Source organism: Balaenoptera ricei, chromosome 7, assembly GCF_028023285.1.
Source record: "Balaenoptera ricei isolate mBalRic1 chromosome 7, mBalRic1.hap2, whole genome shotgun sequence".
Taxonomy (NCBI): domain Eukaryota; kingdom Metazoa; phylum Chordata; class Mammalia; order Artiodactyla; family Balaenopteridae; genus Balaenoptera; species Balaenoptera ricei.
Genome location: NC_082645.1, coordinates 74589756 through 74606725, shown reverse-complemented (window position 1 = coordinate 74606725; position 16970 = coordinate 74589756). Strand labels below are relative to the sequence as shown.

Below are 16970 nucleotides of genomic sequence, written 5' to 3'. Positions count from 1 at the left end.
AGATCTGATTTAGAATGCTAAGAACATGCAAAATTTCTGATATATAAGCCATCTCTCTCTTCCTTCTCTTCTTCTTCACATAGTCAGTCTCAACTTCTTCCCACATCTGATTGGCCAGTCCCGTCTTACGGAAGATATGTGGATGCTGAATTTCTTCTAAGCTTTTGAGCCCAGGCAGCACATTTATGAACTGAGGTCTGGAGTCCACTGATTCAAAATGGCTCAGATTAGAAGAAACTGTACACACACACACACACACACACACACACACACACAAGCCTGAAGACAGATACCTAATACTTCATCACATTTACTGTATGAGTAGACAGATAATATTTGCGTCAGAAGCATATAGTGACCAGTTATTTTTGCTCCTAGAGTATTCCTGAGTTTCATATTTCATGACATATTTTAGGAATTCCATCTACAGAGAAAGATGCCTATTTATTTTCTTTTTGTTTGATATTTACAGGATTTCCACTGATTCCTGCTTGTATACATGCTGTTGCCAGAAGCTTATATTACAATGATAAGTAAGATCATCTCTCTTTTTGATTTCAATTGGAAATAATTACAATGAAAATCTTCAACATAATTTCCCTGCTTTTTCCCCTAGCTGCTGGATCAGTTCTGATACCCATCTCCTCTACATTATCCATGGCCCAATTTGTGCTGCTTTATTGGTACGTAATTAAAATGCTCCTTTTTTCATCATTGTTCATAGTTCAACTTTATTTCCTGAAACACCTGGCCTATGGTATCCTTCAGGATCTCAGTGGACATAGACGGCACACTCACAGTGTTTGATTGAAGAGGGTTAAAGGAAGGTGTTATATTTGAAGTGTTGGCAGGAAGAGGAAAGGAACTAATTCATAAGGGATGGTGAGGCACCAGGCACCAACAGTGGGAAGCTGTTATCATGGATAGACTTTAAGAGGGGGTTGAGTGAGTGCTAGGAGGGGTAGCCCAACAAGAGGTCTGGGCTTGGGTAGAGGAACACAGCTACTGTCAAAACCACAGCCTGACAGGGAAAAAGGAGAAAGAAATACTCAAACTTCTCTCTCTTCCCATGCTCTGATCTCTTGGATCCCCCCATTGGCCAAATGCAGCAAATGCCAAGGGCAAAAAAGCCTTGTGATGATGCAGTCTTCAGACGTGCCTCAGAGCCTGCTGGGGCGCAGAGCAGAGAAGGGCAGAGGATGGATCTAGTGAGTGGGGATGGCAAACAGGAAAAACCCACACACCTGTGATGGTAATAAGACTAATATCCCCATAAAGAAAAGACTTTAATTTGGAAAAAGAAAGTATTGCTTCAACTGTTGTTTTATCATTATAATGATCAGCACTTAATCCAAGTGCACGAATTGGACATTTTTAAGTGTGGTTGCAGGAAAACAGAAGTCAAATTCAGTGCTTTTATTACATTGTTTCAATGGGGAAATAAATTAATCTAAATTAACATGCTTTCTCTCATAGAGCGTTAGAGACCAGATTGCAATTACAGTCTTTAAGACTAATTACAGCTGATATTTAATTATATATAAAAAGATGAAGGTGGCACGTTTCTCAGCCAAAATTCAAAGCTTCCTAACCCTTCTTTTCAGATTCTTTTTTTAGAGAAATATTCTATTATTTTACTACATTTGCTAGCTGCAATTTAGTATGTCGTTATGTTAGAACACCGTTCAAGCCATTCTCAAGTGTATCACTGTTATTTTCAAAAGTGTGCCATAATTAAGAGGGTAAATTTTAGAAGCTGATTGCCTGGGTTTGAATTCTTCTTCTACCTCTTACTTGCTCTGTGACCTTATGCAATTAAACTAATCACTCTGGGCCTCAAGTCCCTTATTTGCAAAACAGAGAATGTAATTACAGAGACTTTTAATTTTTTTTAACAAGAAATTAAATGAGTTAATACATAAAGAGTGCTTAGCCTGGCATGTATAAATCACGGAGCAAGTGTCAAATTTCTGGTTTGTGCTTGGCTACTCAAGACAGCCAGTTCAAAGAATCAACACATGGAATTTATTATTATATCTCATGGAAATTTTAATGTACCTTAGTGCAGACTCTATGAAAATTTCAGAGGCAGAAGCATTTCCTTCCCTTGCTACCTGCACATACTAGGAACATGTATAACACATTGTTTAAGCTGTATCCTGAGAAGTCCTAGCTTTGTATTCTTGGAAAGAACCAGCATTGAAACCTAGCTCTACCATTGCTGGTTGTGTTTCTCAGGGCAAGTTCTGTTTTGTTTTGTTTTGAGCCTCTCTATGCCTTTGTTTTCTCATCTATGACTATGCAGTAATAAGAATAAATACCTCATAGGGTGTTGTAAGGATTGAGGTGTATCCTGTTAAGCAATCAACATAGTGCCTAGAATATAATAAACTCTCAAAAAATGCTTTTAAAAGATTCTTCACTTATAATTTCTACATGATACCATGATTCTGTTTTGAGGAAAATACAAAGAAATTAAGATTCTTTTTTGGGGCCATCCAGAAGCTTACAGAACAAATACAAGGCAAAATTTTATTATAAGAGATCTGGCTCTAGAGAGGGGTATGTGATTCAGAGTCCTAGATCAGAGAGGTTCAGGAACTCAGTAAAAGCACCTAACAAATGAAAAATATAACAGCAATTAACACAATCCTTGGAAGAACTTGTCCACAACTACTTTGGGAGGGAAGAGTAGATGGTGCAGTTAGGATAAAATATCACATAGGAATATAGCCCATCAAGCTGCTCAGTAAGAAAGGAAGTGAAAATCCACATTATTTGCAGAAAGCTTTTTCCATTTTTCTGGCCTAACAAAAGACTAGGAGCCTATTTTTCTACCAGGGTAAAATGTTCTGTCCTTGTTTAAGCTCTAGGGCTCCTCACTGGTCCTGGCCAATTCCAAGGTCTTGGGAGGGGCTCTAGCAATTGTTTATATGGTCACATGTTTTTGTACAATTTTTATAAATGACGAGATTTCAACCACAATCAGTTTCTTTCCACTCAGACTTCCTCTGTCCCATATTCCCTTGAGCAGGGTGATATTGGAGTGTCTACAGCACTTTTGAGATCTTGCTAAGGGGAAGTTGAGAGGGGATACAGTTAATTTGTGTTTAGTGAGAGATGTTTAGGTCACTTCAGTGAGTAGTTAAGTGATTGCTGGCTAATCTAGTAGAGGAATGGCTTCCAGGAATCCTGCTGCCACTGGGCTGATTCACAGGGCTTCCGACCATGACCCTAGGTGGTATCATGATGTGAAAATGTCCTGTTGTACCTACGACCATCTATGTGAACTTTATGGGTATTGGAGTAAAAACAAGTTTCTCCTCTTTTCCTTACCTAGTTTTTCTCTAAGATAGATGAGATTCAGATATAATTCATCTGAAATTCACTATTCTTGTTCTATTTGTATTTAAAATAAATGGAAGTATTTGCAGAAAATAAAGTAGGATGACTTTCTAGTTTCTAGGTTCACATTTTAAATCAGACTTGCCATTTGGAGAAGCACTTTGCATTTAGAAATTTTTATATAGTGGGCATTTAAATTGCAACATTTATAGTGATTTTTATAATTTATGATTTTTGCATATTAGGATTATAAAATATTCTAAATTCTAAACTTATAAGCAGATAAAATGGCATTATTACTTTTTATTCAATGGGCTGGTAGTAATTTCCACTTAGTCAAAACTTTTAAAACAGTAATGAATGCTTGGGAAGGGAATACAGTAGGATGGGTGGAATAACAGCTGATGTGTTGATTCATCATGTTTCATTCTTACACCTGTTGCAATAGCTTATTCTGCTTTTGTCTTTAGCAGAGACAGTCCTGTGTCTGTAACCATGTTACTTTTCATAGATGTGTTTCCATCAGGATTAGAGTTAGCTGTTTATTTTTGAAGCATATGTTCCATTGAATTCTCTAAAAGAATAGTAGAATATTTTTATGCCCAGTTATTTTCATAACACGTGCCTTAAATCAGCAAGTGTATGTTATTTGTTCATTGCTTTCTATATTAAACGAGATACTACCATTATTTTTCTGATTAAAGTATGTGGATATAAATTGCAAATAGTACGCAGTTTGAAATTTTTACATTATTAAACAAAACACAGATGCTAGAAGTCAGGGTGAGAAAAAAGGAAAGAGAACAGCATAGTAGAATAAGAGCCCGAAGGGACTTTTCTGGGGCTATTGTCCATAATTCTATGGAAGGCATAAGGAATAGGCATAGAGGATATAGACAAATGTAACAGATATTGACATGGATAAAGATAAGAAAGAGAGAACGTAGTATTCTGGAAGAGAGAGAGAAATGTATTTCAATAGAACTCTGTTCATTTCTTGAACACTATATATACTTTTTTCACATCTTTATTGGAGTATAATTGCTTTACAAAGTTGTATTAGTTTCTGCTGTACAACAAAGTGAATCAGCTATATATATACATATATCCCCACATCCCCTCCCTCTTGAGCCTCCCTCCCACCGTCCCTATCCCACCCCACTAGGTCGTCACAAAGCATCGAGTTGATCTCCCTGTGCTACGCAGTAGCTTCCCACTAGCCATCCACTTTACATTTGGTAGTGTATGTATGTCAATGCTACTCTCTCACTTCATCCCAACTTCCCCTCCCCACCCCAATGTATCCTCAAGTCCATTCTCTACGTCTGCGTCTTTATTCCCTCTCTGCCACTAAGTTCACCAGCACTGTTTTTTTTAGATTCCATATATATGCATTAGCATAAGGTATTTGTTTTTCTCTTTCTGACTTACTTCACTCTGTATGACAGACTCTAGGTCCATCCACCTCACTACAAATAACTCAATTGCGTTTCTTTTTATGGCTGAGTAATATTCCATTGTATATGTGTGCCACATCTTCTTTATCCATTCATCTGTCAGTGGACATTTAGGTTGCTTCCATGTCCTGCTATTGTAAATAGTGCTGCAGCAAACATTGTGGTCCCTGTGTCTTTTTGAATTATGGTTTTCTCAGGTTATATGCCCAGTAGTGGGATTGCTGGGTCATATGGTAGTTCTACATTTAGTTTTTTAAGGAAGCTCCATACTGTTCTCCATAGTGGCTGTATCAATCTACGTTCCTGCCAACAGTGCAGGAGTGTTCCTTTTTCTCCACACCCTCTCCAGCATTTATTGTTTCTAGATTTTTTGATGATGGCCATTCTGACCGGTGTGAGGTGATACCTCATTGTGGTTTTGATTTGCATTTCTCTAATGATTAGTGATGTAGAGCATCTTTTCATGTGTTTGTTGGCAATCTGTATGTATTCTTTGGAGAAATGTCTGTGTAGGTCTTCTGTCCAGTTTTGGATTGGGTTGTTTGTTTTTTTGATATTGAGCTGCATGAGCTGCTTGTATATTTTGCAGATTAATCCTTTGTCAGTTGCTTCATTTGCAAATATTTTCTCCCATTCTGAGGGTTGTCTTTTCGTCTTGTTTATGGTTTACTTTGCTGTGCAAAAGCTTTTAAGTTTCATTAGGTCCCATTTGTTTATTTTTGTTTTTATTTCCATTACTCTAGGAGGTGGGTCAAAAAGGATCTTGCTGTGATTTATGTCAAAGAGTGTTCTGCCTATGTTTTTCTCTAAGAGTTTTATAGTGTCTGGCCTTATATTTAGGTCTTTAATCTATTTTGAGTTTATTTTTGTGTATGGTGTTAGGAAATGTTCTAATTTCATTCTTTTACATGTAGCTGTCCAGTTTTCCCAGCACCATTTATTGAAGAGGCTGTCTTTACTCCACTGTATATTCTTGCCTCCTTTGTCAAAAGATAAGGTGGCCATATGTGCATGGGTTTATCTCTGGACTTTCTATTTCTGAACACTATATTTTTAAAGTTTCATGTTTCCCTTTCAGAGAGAATGCTTTCTTTTGGGGAAAGTTGTAAACTCATAGTAAGTTTATAATTACAGAAAGTAATTGACAGAAGGCCTTGTTGGGTCCCAAATTTTTTTAACTCTAGGATGACCTAGGTTGAATATCAACTGGTTCCAGTATGTGATTCAGCCTCCTCATAAGGATAAAGAGGATTATAGTATTATCATGGGGAGTTGTGAGGATTGTTGTTACACACATACACATACAAATAACGCAGGAAGGATAAACCAAAAAGATGAAAATAGTTATTATGGTATAATACATATTTGGTAAGTACCTAGTATGAACACTAATACAGAGTAGACACAAAATAATTAGGCTTTGCTACAAACAATTATTTCCTTTCTTTGAGCTGAAAATGTTCAGAAGCTTTGGTTTTTTTAATCATAGCAAAATTTTAAAATTTTGCATAAGAAAATGAACTAAGAAAAACAATCAGATATTACTCAACTGAAGGTGGTCCACGATAATTCCACCATAAATTTATTTTTTAAAATCTAAAAGTCCATTAAAATTGATGTACTTTTTAAATTAATAAATCACAATTCCATATCCAAAGGAAACAAGAACACTATGTTAAAGAGATATCTGCACCCCATGTTTATAGCAGCATTATCCACAATAGCTAAGACATGGAAACAACTTAAGAAGTTATGGTATTTATACACACACACACACACACACACACACACACCACACAATGGAATACTATTTAGCCATAAAAAATAAGGAAATCCTGCCACTTGAGACAACTTGGATGGGCATTATGCTAAGTGAAATAAGTCAGACAGGGAAAGACAAATACTGTATGATCTCACTTTTTTTTTTTTTTTTTTTTTTAAGACATTATTTATTTATTTTTTAATTTTATAACTACTTTATTTATATATTTATTTATTTTTTGGCTGTGTTGGGTCTTCGGTTCGTGCGAGGGCTTTCTCCAGTTGCGGCAAGCGGGGGCCACTCTTCATCGCGGTGCGGGGACCGCTCTTCATCGCGGTGCGCGGGCCTTTCACTATCGCGGCCCCTCCCGTTGCGGGGCACAGGCTCCAGACGCGCAGGCTCAGTAGTTGTGGCTCACGGGCCCAGCTACTCCGTGGCATGTGGGATCTTCCCAGACCAGGGCTCGAACCCGTGTCCCCTGCATTAGCAGGCAGATTCTCAACCACTGCGCCACCAGGGAAGCCCTGTATGATCTCACTTATATGTGGAATCTAAACAAAGAAACAAACAAACTCATAGAAGAAAGAGAACATATTTGCGGTTCCCAGAGGCAGGGCGTGGAGGAGGAGGAATTGTAAGAAGGTGGTCAAAAGGCAGAAACTTCCACGTTTAAAATAAATGAGTATGAAGGATGTAATGTACAACATGATGATTATAGTTAACACTGCTGTATGATATACATGAAAGTTGCTGAGAGTAAATTCTAAGAGTTCTCATCATAAGGTAAAATATATATATACAATTTTTGGTATTTATATGAGATGATCGATGTTAGCTAAATTTATTGTGATGATCATTTCACAATATATGTAAGTTAATTCATTATGCTATGCAACCTAAACTTATATAGTGTCACTTATATCTCAGTAAAACTGGGAAACAAATGAAAAAATTCAGTAGCAGAAATACAAATTAATATTTTGGCAAATATTCTCGTCAATAGAACATATTCTTGTGTACTGAAAATATTCTAAGATTCATAAAATCAAAGATCCTTCAGTAATGATTCTTAATATGAAATATGAAATAATTTCCATATGCCATTTTATTTTCTTTTAGGTGAATCTTTTTTTCCTATTAAATATTGTACGTGTTCTTATCACCAAGTTAAAAGTTACTCACCAAGCAGAATCCAATCTCTACATGAAAGCTGTGAGAGCTACGCTTATCCTGGTGCCATTACTTGGCATTGAATTTGTACTGTTTCCATGGCGACCTGAAGGAAGGATTGCAGAGGAGGTGTATGATTACATCATGCACATCCTCATGCACTATCAGGTATGGTGTTCTTGCATCAGGAAGTCTCCTTGTGAAATTTTGTTTTAAATTTACATATAGCTTTGGTTTTATTTTTAACTATATGTGCATCAATTTGGTTACAAATAATGTATCTTTTCCATTTGGAATCAGATAATTCTATTTTTCTTTTACAGGGTCTTTTGGTATCTACAATTTTCTGCTTCTTTAATGGAGAGGTATGGTGATTGATTTTATTCCTCTTACCAGTTTGTATTTGCAATACTTTTTTCCTTTAAAAAATGAGACAGAATTATAAATTCCCTAAGAACAAGAGTTTCAAATTCCATTTCTGTCAGGAAAAAGAACCATGGAATCCCTTTTACTAGATGTAACTCTCCTTCCCAAAAGTTCAGGTCATATTGGAGTTCAAGGCTAGGGCAAATTCAGCCTCACTTTAAAATATTCCATCAATGACTTTTATTCATCTAGTCTTTCGACCTACCTTTTGAACTAATCCTACTAATTCTGGACTTTGTCCTAGGTACAATGTTAGGCAATCCTTATCCTCATAGAACATACACTCTAATAGGAAATAAAATTGGGTCATTTTTACTTTCCCCCTTTCTCTGGGTTTTTTTTTTTTTCTCCTGGGAAGAGCTGCAGTGGGTTAGGAAACAGAACAGAGCCCTCTGATTTGTAACGTGGAAATGTGCTTTTGGATATTTCAAGATTTTTATCCAAGATTTTTTTCCTAATTGGGAAGTTTCAGGCAGCTTAGAAACTGGTACCATATTTCTTATGCATATCAATAGGGCTATAACTCAGTGGTTTGAGCTATACTGATTTAGTTCTTTATATGATTTTAATCTACTTGACAAAAATTTAACCTGTTGGAGGATTTTGGCAAAATTCAGTAAAGTTTAGAAATTCAGACAGCAACTGATGAGACATATATTTGGTAATGGTGAAGCTTATCACAAAGCTTCAGATGGGCAACACACGGAACCAGTTGGCATAACTTTATAAGAACCATTTCTATACAACTAATCAATGTCGGAAATCATGTACCTGTCATGAAAAACTATAAAATATTGTTTTCCCTTGTTTATGTAATATTTTACTTCTTTCTCTTAGCATACAATAAAATTTCATATTTGATTTCTTAATCAATTTTAAGATATAGATATTTATTTTACATATTTATTTATTTATAATGGCGTATAGAACTATCAAACATAGTAGACTATATTTCATATCTTTAAGTGGTGTCTCCATGATTCTTCTGCTGTATCGAGGACAAGAGTGACTTTTTCTGAAGTCAGTGAGAAGTAGGGACAGAGAATGCAATTAGGAAGAATAGATACATCATCTGTTTTGATAATAAAATTCAATTAGCATTTATTATATAACTCTATAAATTCATTATTGTATAAACTGTATTAGACAATCCAATTTCTGCCTACATAGGACTTTACAATTAAATATAGATAAGAAAGCTACAGACAATATGCCGTAAAGCATGTATGAAATAAGTAAGATACACATTTGCATCTGCAGAAACAGATTTGATTTTTATAAAGGGTATTTTTTAAATGTACAAATTATAACCACTAGTAAAATATTTTGTGATGGAAGGCAGTGTAGAATAAAGGCACTGACACAGTAATGCATTTAAACCCAAAGATGCCATTTTGTTCCTGGCTGTAACATCTTAGGAAATATTCTGAACCTCCAGGAGTCTCAGTGTGTACTTTTATTAAAGGGAAATAAAAGCAAGTTCCTTACACAAATCTCACAGGGATTAACGTAAGCTAGGAATATAAAGTTTTTAGCACCATGCCCCACCCACAGTAGATACTCAGTACATTATAGATTCCTTTTTAGATTTGTCAAATCTCTCATTTACAAAAATATATGTACAAATGGGAACATTAATCATATCAGAATCAAATCGCAAATTGGCCCTTATATTTAGAAAAAGTGCCCAGGGAATATCTAAATTAATGCCTAACACTCTTATTGCACTCTACCTGTGTAAGCAAAAGAGACACGGGCCTTGATCTTTTGCCATGTTCTAAAATTGAGAAAACTTTGGCACTGGAAAATTACAATAAAAAATCTTTGAGCCAACTTGTTACCAAATCCTTCATCATTGCACAACATCTCCAATATCTGTCCCCTTGTCTTCATCTCTAGATACAATCCCTGTTTGTGTATGATTCATTTCTCATCTTAAGAAATACTATAACGCTTCCTTTTTTTGTCTCTTTGCCTCTAGTTTTTCCCACTCTCATAACATGAAGACACAGCTGCCAAAACCATTTTGTGTGGTTCCAACTATGTCATGTACTTCTTGAACTCTTTTGCTCAGGCTTAGTTTCCTTCTTGCTTTCCACGTTAGGTCAAATAGCTTGCCTTTATCTTAATATCTCTATTTATTTTTTATTTTCACATTTTATTTTTATTTCGTAGCCAAAATATTCCTATTTGCATTTCTCACTAGTTAAATAACCGTGGCTTGACAAGTACTCAGGTCACTTTCATCTCATCTCTAGTCCTCTCAATCAAAAAAATGTGCACTGTTAACATAAACTAGGGACTCTAGACATCAGAAGGGCCCTCCCTAGTCTCACGGGTATCTTTAACAACACCTGAGAATAGATATTTTTACAACATGAACAAAAAGATTTGTTGAGAATAACCAAACACATTCTGTAATGAGAAGTAGGTAGAATTTTTATATAAAGCTCTATTAAACACCTTTTAATTGATTTAGGTTAAGCAGTGTAGAGTTGGTTTCTTATCAGGTACTAATGGTCATATAAACCCATATTCTTTCTATTGTACAAAATTATATATTGCAATGTTATATTCTAAAAAGTTGGCCTAACTATTGATCTAACATTTATGCGTAAATCAATGAAAACATTTTCATATCTTTAATAACATCAGGCAGGCTCTCTTGCCTTCCAATGGCAATTTGCCTTTTTATCTTTCCCCATTACATTCTTCTCATTGTAAGTTTACTGAGAGTGGCCACTTTAATGTTCTGTTGAACAGGTGTGATGTTGTGTTAGAGAAAGCAGATGAAAAAAATAACATCCTTATAGAGAGTACCATAAACAAACAGATGTCTACAAGGCCTATGGGTCTTTAATTACCTTTATATTTAGCTTCAGTAAATAAGTCAGGAAATTGGCTTTCCATGGTTTTTCTGACAATTTAGTTGCAAGGAAGAAATAGGGTGATGATCTTAATCAAGTAGATATTTCAAGAGCAAACAGTCATATGTTTCAAAGCCATTTTGGCTTTTAGAATTGAATTTAAGCTTTCCTTGTTAAGACTATAAGTACTACTCTCATAGCTAAAATATTTCTTCATGTCAGTCTCTTCCCAACATTTATGTAGAATCTTTTGTACAAAGCTACATTCCACTTCCTTTCACACAGAAACTATATAGCACATGGATTCAATCAGTCCAGCTTTTAGTAACAAAGTGAGAAGTTAATTAAGCATAAAAATCAGGATCAAAAACAACTCCCATTAGAAATACCTAGATAATTGGCCAAATGTCATTTTTGTTTTAAATCTCTGAATATTTATTTAAAAGTCATACTCTAAAGCCATTCCATTTGTCATTTGCTTATATTCTTGAAGATATTACATACGCAGATGGTATTTTTTAATTACCTTAATTTAAATATGTTATTTGGAGAACTTAGAAATACATCACTAAACCATGAGAGAAATAAAGTATAATTTTTATAAGATAAATGTATTCATTTTCCTATAAATGCTGTTATTTCAAAGAAAATTTATATAATAAAAATTATTTCCTTCAGATATAGTTGCCATATGTAAAGAAGTAAGTTTGAAATTCCTGAAGTTCTGAATTTCATATTAATAAAACAATGTATTGCATTCCTAACTACATAATTTTTGAATTATAGAGTAGGGAGACGCCTCCTGGAATTTCTAATAACTCATTCTGAATTCTTACTAAAGAAACTGATTGACTTTATATTTGTTTGTTTTGTTTTTCTACATGTTAAAATATGAAATGAGACAGTAAAACTTTGTGTTCATTTTAAGCGACAGATTAGAGGAGGCTAACAGGACCTTAAAGTACCCCACAGAGCTGCAGACGTCCTGGGAATATCTATTCGCTATAGATTGTTTGTAGTTTGGAGAAGAGATAAGAAAATGAAAAGACTTAAATAAGCAGCCCTATTTTAAAGTTTAATATTGATATGTACACATGAATGTAATGAATAAAAAGTTGAGGAATTTATGTAATTCGTAGAAAGTTAAACAATATTGCATGAGTATGTTTGTAGGACATGAACTACTAGAAAGTTGTTTTTGGATGCTCAGATTCCCTTTGGGGAAACAATCAAAGGGTCAAAGAGCAGTAGAGATTTGGGGAAGACAATTCAAAGCTATACATGCTTTGCAAAGACACAGATCAGGTCACAGCATGTGGCTAATACATTCTTAACCTAGAAGCAGACAGGAAATGTACAGGTGATCGAGTTGGAAATGCGTTTGATATTCTCATTTATGCTCACTGACTCAATATGAAGAAAATCATCTGTGTCTTGTGTTCAGTTAAAACCAGAATCATTGTATATGACCTACCTAGTTCTGATCTCTATCCCCAAGCAGAAAAGATGGAAGAGTCACTAAACTTCAAATTTATCCAGACAGAGGGGTATCTAAATACAAAAAAGTGGAGTGGTGACATTCCTAAACTTTTTTTTCCCACAATAGTCATCCCATTATATGTTCAGCGCTGTAATTATCTGTTCAACACTTTCTTCCCTCTGGGGGTAAGCTCCATGAGGACAAAAACCTTGCTCTTTTTTTTTCCAGAATGTAGCTCAATACCTGGCATATGCTAATCACAGTAAAAGGTTGTTGCTGCTGCTGTTGATGATGATGATGATGGTGATAATGATTTATATTCCCTGTATCCCTGTTTTTAAATCTTTTTTCTCTCTTCTTTTATATTTCACTAATTATCTCATTCTTTTAATAAACATATTGATACAAAACTAAATGTTGCACATGCCAACTTGTAAGTGAGGGTGTAGATTAACTATTTGACAGCAAGACATTCATGTGCCTTTTTAGAGCTTCAAAGAGAAGGCATAGAAAGAGAAATACGAAGTTTTCTGTAGTCTGTACTAAAGTATAGAGTAATTGCAAAGATTTCCTAATATAAAGATAGTTGACTCAATTTCATTTTTTTTTAAATTAATTAATTAATTTATTTATTTTTGGCTATGTTGGGTCTTCGTTTCTGTGCGAGGGCTTTCTCCAGTTGCGGCAAGCGGAGGCCACTCTTCATCGCGGTGCGCGGGCCTCTCACTATCGCGGCCTCTCTTGTTGCGGAGCACAGGCTCCAGACGCGCAGGCTCAGTAGTTGTGGCTCACAGGCCTAGTTGCTCCGCGGCATGTGGGATCTTCCCAGACCAGGGCTCGAACCCGTGTCCCCTGCATTAGCAGGCAGATTCTCAACCACTGCGCCACCAGGGAAGCCCATCATTTTTTAATTAAGAAAATAAAGTAATATTATTCACTCAATATCAATGCTTTTTTTTAAAAAAAAGCTCTTGTACATAACTTATTGTACTATTAAACACATTATCTTCATTTCATTTATGAATTGCTCTTACCCTTTCTGTTTCTTTTTGTTTTATAGGTTCAAGCAATTCTGAGAAGAAACTGGAATCAATATAAAATCCAATTTGGAAACAGCTTTTCCCACTCAGATGCTCTCCGTACTGCATCTTACACAGTGTCAACAATCAGTGATGGTGCAGGTTACAGTCATGACTGTCCAAGTGAACACTTAAACGGAAAAAGCATCCACGATATTGAAAACGTTGTCATAAAACCGGAAAAGTTATACGACTGATAATAGAGCGTGTATTGCTGAACTATTTTGTTCCACTCCTAACTCAAGGACTTGGATCCATGACTTTACAATCAGAAGTCTTCAATATTAAATGAATTATTTGAAGGTGACAAAGAAAACCCTCACATGAATTCAGTAGTGTGTTGATAAATGTTTCACACTAACTCCGTGGGGGAAAACAGTCCTGATTTGTCATTTTTGCCAGTTTTTATGGTGTAAGTACTCCCACCATGGCTGATTTCAAGCTACCAACTTGACATCACTGAATGTGGAGTTGGGTAAAAATGAGCACAGTCAGTTGTTGTAGGTTGGTGTGAGCCAGCTCTAGCACACCACTGCATGAATCCACAAATAAATAGACCATAAAAGTTCATAGACACAGTGGGCACAATTCCACTCCTGTTGCCTAAAGAGACCTAGCTAAGGCCTATAGACTTGAAGGAAAATGAGCTTTTCATTTGTTTTTAAAATCTTAATCCCATATTCCTTGGTGAAGTTGATTGTTTGCCCAGAAAGTATTCTAGCCCTTTTTGTTTTTATTTTTTCATGTGGACCAGATAAAGAATTAATTATTCCTGTTTGCTTACCCTCTTCTCCCCCCAAAAAATAAATGAGCAGAATTGCTGTTGGCTACTCATTTGCTGATTCATCACAGTTATACCCCTCGTCATGTCCATTTTTGAGGCTTGATGAATAGCATGTATGATACGCAATCCTACTTTGGTATCATTAGGGAGAAATCTTGGTTGATACTACAAAACATGTGGTCGACTACTTTCCCATCTTACTACACAAGTGGGAAGGAATTTGTGTCCATATACCTGTAAATAGAAACTTTGCCCCTTCCATTTCTACTATGTGGACAAATTAGCAATTATTTTACATGAAGGAAATCAATGAAGGATTTCTTATTTTCTTAAAAGTTTGTAAAAAAATTGTGAAAAGTAAGCTTGTAAATACTCTGTTATTCTATTTTATAGTCTCAAATATATACAATCTAGGTAATTTTTTTAAAAAACAAATACTTAATGTAACAATGTGTGCATGTTAATATCTGATACTGTGTCTGGGCTGATTTTATAATAAAATAGAATCTGGAATTCTTTATTTGGTAACTATTTTAAAGACAACCAGATGCCAGCATCAGAAGTTTGAGAATTAAGTTTGAGAAATATCTATGATAAGATATAAAATATTTATTTAAAAAATCCTCAAGGCCATTGTTTTATTGACTATATTAGCTTTGGTGATTCATACCTTAATAACAGATATGTTTGACATATTTCCTTTTTTATTTTGATGATGAACTTTCATTCTAATCCAGAAAATTTAAATGACTCCCATGAGAAATGCCAATCTGCTATTCTTATGGGTTTTACCCCATTAAAAAGATTACTTTTCTGACTTACTATATGAAGATATATAGCTTTGGAAATGCTGCAGGCTATTTTTTAAAATTAGAGGAATACAATATATATCGTATACAATGTTTTAATATTTTAATAGAGATACTATATATGACGATGCAATATAATGAAAGACCTGAATGTATCAGTAAGGAACAATTGTTGTCAGAACATTTATGGAATAATTAAATTAAGATGGAAGAAATCCTCGCTAATGAATTAAAGTGACATTTAAATGGGATTCATTTTCCCTAATGTCATTTTCCACTGATTTCTGAAAAACAAAATGCCTTCAATTAGTAAGTCAGTTTTGGCAGGAGAATTCATTACATCTATGTGTTATTTTTTGTTGTTGTTGTTGTTGTTTTTGTGGTGTGTCAATCTGCTTAAAATGTATTAAACTAATGACTTAGTCATCATAGGTTGTTTCTTAAGCTGTCAATAGATGGTAAGTTCAGAAGTCATTTGAAATTGTCCAGGTTAATTATCTAAATTAGTAAGAATTCACTTATTAAAAGGCCTGGTCAGTAGATTTAGGATTTATCTATACACATGTAAAAGCTGTATTGTTAGTTTCAGATTTACGGATTTCAAAACAAGCTGTTATAAAAAGGAACTCAGGCTGTTCTGAACTTTCTAATGCCTAAATTATACAATAATTCCTTTAAACAATCTCACTTTTTAGCTATTTATTATTCAAAGACACAGATTCAAATCCTTTACTGGCACTGTTCATATATTTCAGCATTCTTCCAGACAAGCTATCAAGTCTCAACCATAAATGACAGTAGAAAATGTCAAATTATCAGCGAGCATTATATAAAAATACATTGTAACTTTCAAGTATTTTTATTGTGCTTTTATCATATTAAGTTTAGATCAGATTTCCTTTGTGGCCAGGATTTATCTATTGTACCATCTTTAGGTGAAGACAGTCCATGATTAATCAGTGTTAGTTTTGAACCCATTTTTTTTTAGAAGTAATATTTTTAAATATTAGACTTCTCTAAAACTGAAGTACTAATAATTAAGATCTCCTTTGTATCTTACTCATATAAAAAAGTAAAATCAGTACTATTTAAAAGCAAACTTCCTTGGTATCTAAAAACTTATTTGGGGAATTTCTAACTTTTAAAATGCAAATCTGCTACTTTTCTGAAAGTATTTGTGAAAGTCATTTTAATTTTTAAACAATTCTAGTCTGTCATTTTTTTTTAATTTCTAAAGTTATTTAGTGCATTTATTCATAAAATATTCATTCTGGAATTTAGTGTTTGTTCAAATGTAATCCAATGTACATAGAAGTAGTGGTAGCTATAGTGCTGTATTTATTGCTTGATAATTTTTTTTAAATGTGAACTTATCTAATTTTCTCTTGGTTTTAATATGCTAATAAAAACCATTTCTTTTGTTTCTAAAACATACCCAAGATATTCTGATCAATTAAAATAACTCATGTTATGCTTACTTAGTGTATATCTCTATATTTTGATTGTATGAAAATATTAAAGTTATGAGCTAAAGTTGATTTTCACTCATGTTTACTGGAATACTGAATAATCTAAACTACAAATATAATTCTTTACAGCAATCAGTGTAATACTTAAAATCGATGACTATATCACCATTACCCTCTTTGAAGTCTTCCATAAATCTGTAAATCATTCCATAAACTGGTTTGTTAAAATTATGAATTCATCTTGTAAGCTAGAAAATTCCAAATAAAGTACAATGTACGCAAATTCCTTCCTAGGCTGAAAGAAAGGAAAAGATTCCCAGAA

At 34.4% G+C, this 16970-nt stretch overlaps 1 protein-coding gene across 6 annotated transcripts in view; it reads left to right on the top strand.

Moving 5' to 3' along the window:
- CALCRL (calcitonin receptor like receptor) overlaps positions 1-16656 on the top strand; it is a 103671-nt gene extending 87015 nt beyond the window's left edge. For all 6 annotated transcript variants that reach the window (XM_059928290.1, XM_059928294.1, XM_059928293.1 and 3 more), the window contains 5 exons: positions 473-533; positions 617-683; positions 7684-7902; positions 8058-8099; positions 13568-16656. In XM_059928290.1, the coding sequence (XP_059784273.1) occupies positions 473-533; positions 617-683; positions 7684-7902; positions 8058-8099; positions 13568-13783 (605 nt within the window). In that variant the 3' untranslated portion in view covers positions 13784-16656. The remainder of the gene's footprint in view (positions 1-472; positions 534-616; positions 684-7683; positions 7903-8057; positions 8100-13567) is intronic.
- The last annotated feature ends 314 nt before the right edge of the window (positions 16657-16970 follow it).